General features: G+C 42.5%; 1 protein-coding gene across 1 annotated transcript in view; it reads left to right on the top strand.

Annotated features, from left to right (window-relative positions):
* Nucleotides 1-5,348, top strand: part of LOC142463030 (acyl-coenzyme A amino acid N-acyltransferase 1-like) — a 63,115-nt gene extending 57,767 nt beyond the window's left edge. Inside the window, exon 4 of the mRNA XM_075565239.1 lies at nucleotides 4,551-5,348. Within this exon, the coding sequence (XP_075421354.1) occupies nucleotides 4,551-5,129 (579 nt within the window). The 3' untranslated portion in view covers nucleotides 5,130-5,348. The remainder of the gene's footprint in view (nucleotides 1-4,550) is intronic.
* The last annotated feature ends 1,350 nt before the right edge of the window (nucleotides 5,349-6,698 follow it).

Consider the following 6,698-nt stretch of genomic DNA (forward strand, 5'->3'; position numbering starts at 1 on the left):
TATGAATGCGGGTTGTAGAGGCCTACCTTCTATGGCTTTGAGACCCACGAGCCAATCCTTGGCTATCAGAGGAATCCGGTTCTTTTCAGCAAAATCCTGATCGATAAAGTTTCCACCGGGTCCGGAGTCTAGGAAGGCCCATGCGGCTATGTTCCCGAAGTCTCCTGATAAGTTTACCGGAAGGAGTACCTTAGACGGTAGTTTGGGAGAAGAGGGAGAGGTTACCATACCCAGTGTAGTTCTCCCTGTACTCACTGGGGACTGGCGTTTCCCGACTTAGATGGTCAGGTATTCACCAGGTGTCTACTATTTCCACAGTAGAGGCACAGCCCTGCACGACGTCGGCGTAATCTCTCTGCCAGAGACAGGCGAGTACCACCCATCTGCATGGGTTCCTCTGCGGGTACGGAGGTAGACTCCCTGGGAGCTGTATGTGGGACTGAAGTGGGTTGTATACCTCTTTGACGTTTCCCCTTCTCCGCTCTTCGCTCCTGAAGTTGCTGGTCCATACGGATGCAGAGCGCGATGAGCTCCTCCAACTCTGTGGGACGTTCCAGAGCTGCCAATTCGTATTTGTACATTATTTAATAAGTATTATTTTAATTGTAATTGTTTTCGCCTGATACTAATATTTATGTGGTTGTATTTATATGGGCAAACAAACAATTTTAACCCTCTGGAAGCGCTGACCTACACTAATTAGTGATTATAGTGCAATATATTACAATTGATTAATTCTAAAATTAGTGCAATACAAGTGAAAACAGAGTGATATCAGTGTGATGATATTGTGATGAATTAGCAGCCTAGGTGACAATATAAAACAGACTTTTCCAAATCCGGTACAGAAATCACACAAACAAAAATAAAAGTCCCCGGCGCTGGTTAGTCCAATATACCGTGATCTAGAGGCAGTCTTTATATAAAGGTTCCTTGGGACGGATAAGGGCTTATAAGGATAATGTTCCGGATGGGAGGATGTTCTTGTCAGGGATGTTTGGCTGCTTCTGAAATAACAGATGACAAGGGACACCTGATTGCGCAGCGTAGTTGGACAATCAATCCCTATCTTACGATAAGAAGAATATTACTCACATAGGCAGCGCCTGCACGTGCAGTGGAGAGAATCTGTGATGGCTCCCCTTCTCCTCGGCTCTTCTCACGGACCCCTCGTGGAATGGCTTAACGGAGTGCTTCTCAGTCAGTGGTGGTAGCGGTGGTGAAACCGGTGCAGCACCCCCACGAATATGAAAATAGGGATTGGACACAGATATGGTGTAGAACGAAACAACTTTTAATGGATTATTAAAAACATAAAAACCCACACTCACATTGTCAGGGGGTATGATGGGACACTCACGGATGCCGTCCGCAACTTGGAACCTCCACGTGGCGCGACGGAGAGGATCTATATGTTTAGAATTTTATTTTTTAATATAATGTATATGTTGTCCAAAGGTATTTTTGTTAATAAGTGTTATATTGGAGGATATTTGACCCATCTGGAATAGAAATTAGTAGAAGGGAACCTTTTAGGGTATATATATATGCCAGCCCTTCGATCCATAGATCAACCCCCTGATGAAACGTCATATGACGCAAAATACATTGAGGTACTGGTCATCCCATTATATTTAACGTCAGACGCTGTGATGACGGACACCTGACGTCATCCCCCCATCCACGAGGACACCAACACCGGCAGTTTCAGTCACTGGATGGGAGCTGTGATTTTCCCTAAATAAGATCTAGGACATTGCCTGGTACTCTCATACATTGGGACATTATTCCATCTTTACCCTCTGTGTTCCAGCTGTAATATCTATTTCCCTGTGGGGTGGATTACCTTACGTGTTTTGTACATGTACGTTTTTAACTTGTTTATTTTTTACATAAATTATTATTCATTTTTATTTATTGTTTTTTCTGTGCACCCTATTTTTGTGTTTATGTGCTTCAGTTGGCCCCGTTGATCGCGGGAGAGTATCGAGTGGCAGGAAAAGAACATACGGTTTTGGGACAATACTGGCAGTTGAGATCAGCACCACTTGTTCTCTTTTGTTCCCAGGAAGTTCATATGGTCCGCTCCTGTCCTGTTTCTTTGCAGGCATGTCTGTGGATCGGGTTTTTTTGGTCCCACTGTTCCCAGATTAATCCTTCAGGGAACAAAAAGCCTGGGTCCCAGCAGACGTAGAGCTTGGTGCTGGCTTTGGATTCCAGCCAGTCCCAGGCAATTCTCCAGTGACCCTCCTTTGTTGCTGGTGCAGGAACAACTGACAGGCAGTGACTTCCTGTCTTTGATGCCCTGCTTAATCAGTAGTTCCCTTGAAACAGAGAGAGTTTAAAGCTTCATTCTCTATTATGGACCCAGCTGTGCTAAACACTCATTCAGATAGCATGCTGGCTAATTGACTGCTAACTAATTCTAATGCTATGCATGGTAGCTCAGGCCACATTTCTTTTTCCACCTAGTAATTTAGAGGTTCAGAGTGGGGTGCAAGATAGATCAGTTGGTCCATTCATGTATGCCACCCCCCATGTTAGCTTCCCTTCCTCCACCTTTGTTTGTGGTCTCACACTCACCAAACCATAATGTGGCAACATAGCCCACAGGGAATGCCAATGGCAAGCGGATGCCAGCATTGTCACTGCCGAACAGAATGGTAGTCTCCTCACATGGTCACACAGATTCCCTCAGTTGGGAAAAAAGTATGCTCCCACTATGAGTTTTGAATTCTCCACTTTAAAAGATAGAATCACCTTTCAGAGTCACTTTTACTTTTGTAATGTAGTGTTATCAATTGTGGTGGTAGGTGGTGGCCAGTACCATGGCTGCCCATTGCTCAGAGTAATTGACTACTATCATTATGACCATCATAACCTTCTTCACCACCAAGACCAATAAACAGTTGTTGCTGCAACAACAATCCCATCCCAATCAGTCACTTCCCAACCTTGCTTGTGCAGTTTTTGCCCAACACACACTATCGACACCATGCTCATCATCATCTGCCATCTCCAACTCTGCCTCAACCACTCTCTAAGTCATTTCTTCTTGCTCCACTTCTTGAAATGTATGAATTTTAGCCTTGGCATCCATCTTCCTGCCCCTGGAATTGCACTTTTTGTTGAGGAATAGGAGGATGTATCAGACTCAGGCTCAGTATGTGACTCTGATCTTTCCCTGACCTTCTGACACTTTCCACTAAGAGATTGAGGCCTATCCAAGTTCAAAGAAATACTCCTCAGCCTCTTTCATCTTACTTACATTAGTAATAACAATATTTGTGCTTAGTTTGGCATACATTGCTTCCCTTTGTAAGCCACTTCTAGTCTTGCCGACGTAGTTTTTTCTAGACAACCTTTTCCACCCTGATGATCGGGGGTTTATTCTGACCTGATGATGATGATGGTGTTGGCAAAAGCTGCCTTTCTGTTTATTTACTTTACTATTAGAAGGCTGCACTGGCAGTCAAGTGCAACTGCTCCTATTTTTGAAGGTGCAGCTACTACTCTTATCTATGGTCCCACTCAGTAGTATTTTTCAGCTGCTGTCACCATAATAATGACTTCTATCACCACATCATCATGCCACTCACTGAGTGTGATTCATCAGCAGATCTGTATATAACATTCCCTCTCCACCCTGACCTCCCTCCCAAATGCTGACGCGCATGGTGTGCATACCGTACTTATAGTCTCATCATTAAGTGAATATAGTCATTTTAGCAGATTTCTCAAAATTGGCCAAACTTGCAATGCCAATTGGCTAAATGCCTGGCAAATATTTGTAAACTCGGACTCTGTTACTCTTTTTGCACTTGAAAATGTGGCTGGTTTGCTACCTCCTATGAATGATTTACACATCTCTAATACCTTATGAACTTTAGTCTTATATAATAGTACTAAATTTTTAGCTAAAAAGCAAATGGTAAAATGGCACTCAAAGGGTTACATATGCAAGGGCATTGATATTATTGCAGTCACATGACATAACAATGATTGAAAGTTCATGAGAAAATTGGTTTTTGAAAATGCAATGTCTTCATTTATCAACATTTACCATGATATTTATAAAAATTGTGATAGAAAGTGGAAAGGTATACAGGGATATACCAAATAAGTAAACATGGGAAGGATGTTGATCCAGGGGTTAATCCGATTGCCAATTCTTGGAGTCAGGAAGGAATTAATTTTTCCCCTTATGAGATATCATTGGTTGATATGTCACTGGGGTTTTTGTTTGCCTTCCTCTGGATCAAAAAGTAAGTATAGATATAGGATAAATTATCTGTTGTCTAAATTTAGCATAGGTTGAACTTGATGGACGCATGTCTTTTTTCAATCTCATCTACTATGTAACTATGTAGCATATTAAAATTATTTTTTACAGTGTTCCTTATTTCATGCAACTAGCTAACATAATTCAGAATTGCTAGTTTATGGAATCTACCCTAGAAAGTAACAGTTTTGATTATATTGCTAAGTGACTAATGGAACAGTCAAATTTCAGTTTTAATGGGAATTTGTATCTCATTTCTTTAACTTAGGTTTCTGGTCCAACAATTGGAGTTGTGGGAGTATCTAAAGGTGCAGAGATAGCCTTGATGATGGCTTCCTATCTTCCACAAATTGGGGCTACAGTCTGCATTAATGGAACCTGCAGTGTATATGGAAGCACATTTTATTATAAAGGCAACCTACTCCTGAAAGGAAGTTCTTTCAACCAAGAAAAGATGATGATTACTGAAGAAGGGCTTCTGCATACTGCAGGACTATATGATGATTGCACTGATTCATTTATTCCAGTAGAAAAAGCAATTGGCCACATTCTTTTTGTAGTTGGGGAGGCAGATCAATATTATAATAGTAAAAGTTTTGCTGAAGAAGGTTTAGCAAGGATGATCGGGCACGGACGGAACAATGCAAAGATGTTGTCTTTTCCAGGAGCTGGTCATTTAATAGAACCTCCTGGATTCCCTTTTTGCTGGGCCTCAGATCTCCGTGGCCATCGTTTACCTATTTTATGGGGTGGGCAGTTGTTCCCTCATTGCACAGCACAGGATTTAATCTGGAAAGAAAGCCAGGTCTTCCTTCATCATCATCTGGGTAGTCCTAGTAAACTATGACCTTTCATAGTAACTGGGGAACAGGTGTTTGAGAGTCATTAAATACAGTAAAATATATGGGGTGACACAGATACTGTATGTCAACTGTAAGGAAAGAATGTTAATAAATAAATATATATATATATGCAAATATAGCTGTATGCTCATCTGCATGTCTTAGGCAGGTCTGCAACCCCGCCTTTCCCCATTATCACCCAGCATACAGCACTTCCACTGCAGCAAGGGATTCTGGGAAATGACATGCAAATGAGCACACAGTGTCACTTTTTGCCTCAATAACCATTTTTAACATGGTTCCCTATAGGCTTAAGCTTGCTGCATGGTCACAGCTTTGAGCACAGCCAGGGTTAAGGTGCATACCCAGAAAACCACCCACAGACAGCTGTTTCGACCTTGATGGGTCTCATCAGTGTGGGGTTGATTTTACTGGGAATGCAAGAGAGGCTATGGGATAGGCTAAACCATAATACTAAGTTAAGTTATGGTGAGTAAAAAAAGTGACAAAAACCCTCCACAGGAAAGCAAATATATATGACAGTAGTCGACAAATCATGAATAAATTATGAATAAATTCCTAGTAAAAACAACATTAGTTTTTGACATAACAGTTTATTTATTGTATTACATTTATACTTTACTACAATTAGTCATTGTTACATAATTACGTGTGTGTGTGTGTGTGTGTGGTGTGTGTGTGTGTGTGTGTGTGTGTGTGTGTGTGTGTGTGTGTGTGTGTGTGTGTGTGTGTGTGTGTGTGTGTGTGTGTGTGTGTGTGTGTGTGTGTGTGTGTGTGTGTGTGTGTGTGTGTGTGTGTGTGTGTGTGTGTGTGTGTGTGTAAGTGTGTGTGTAAATGTCGGATCTAGAAAAAAAACCAGATGTGAATAACTAGTTTCCTGAACCCCTTAACTAGTGCCTGGACGCCACCACTTCACAATATCTAAAGCAGCAATCCCGCCTGGGATCTTACCTGATCCACAGTACCTCAATGTCCAGCTACCCTCATTCCCGCAATGTTATACATTGGGGGGGGGAGGTGTTCCTTACCTGTCTTCTGGGTTAGGGGGGTTCCGATGTCTTCCGTGTGAAGCTCGAGAGTTATATCTGGAAGAAAGCAGTATAGGTTATTTTGGTGTAGGTATAGAGCAGTTAAGATATATAGGGTAAATAAGATATCCAGATCCAGAGCGGAAGAGAGTGTAGGTGACAGACACAGAAAGAGAGAGAGAGTGGGTGACAGAGAGAGAGTGAGTGTGGGTGTGACAGAGAGAGAGAGTGGGTGCGACAGAGAGAGAGAGAGTGTGGGTGTGACAGAGGGTGACAGGGAGAAGGTGACACACACCCACAGACACACACACACACTCAGACACACACACTCACACACACACACCGACACACCGACACACACAGACACACACACTCACAGACACACACAGTCACAGACACACACAGTCACAGACACACACACACTCACACACACTCACAGACACACACACACACACACACTCACAGACACACACACAGACACACACACTCGCAGACAGACACACACTCACACACTTAAAGATACAC

Source organism: Ascaphus truei, chromosome 11 (genome assembly GCF_040206685.1).
Source record: "Ascaphus truei isolate aAscTru1 chromosome 11, aAscTru1.hap1, whole genome shotgun sequence".
Lineage (NCBI taxonomy): Eukaryota > Metazoa > Chordata > Amphibia > Anura > Ascaphidae > Ascaphus > Ascaphus truei.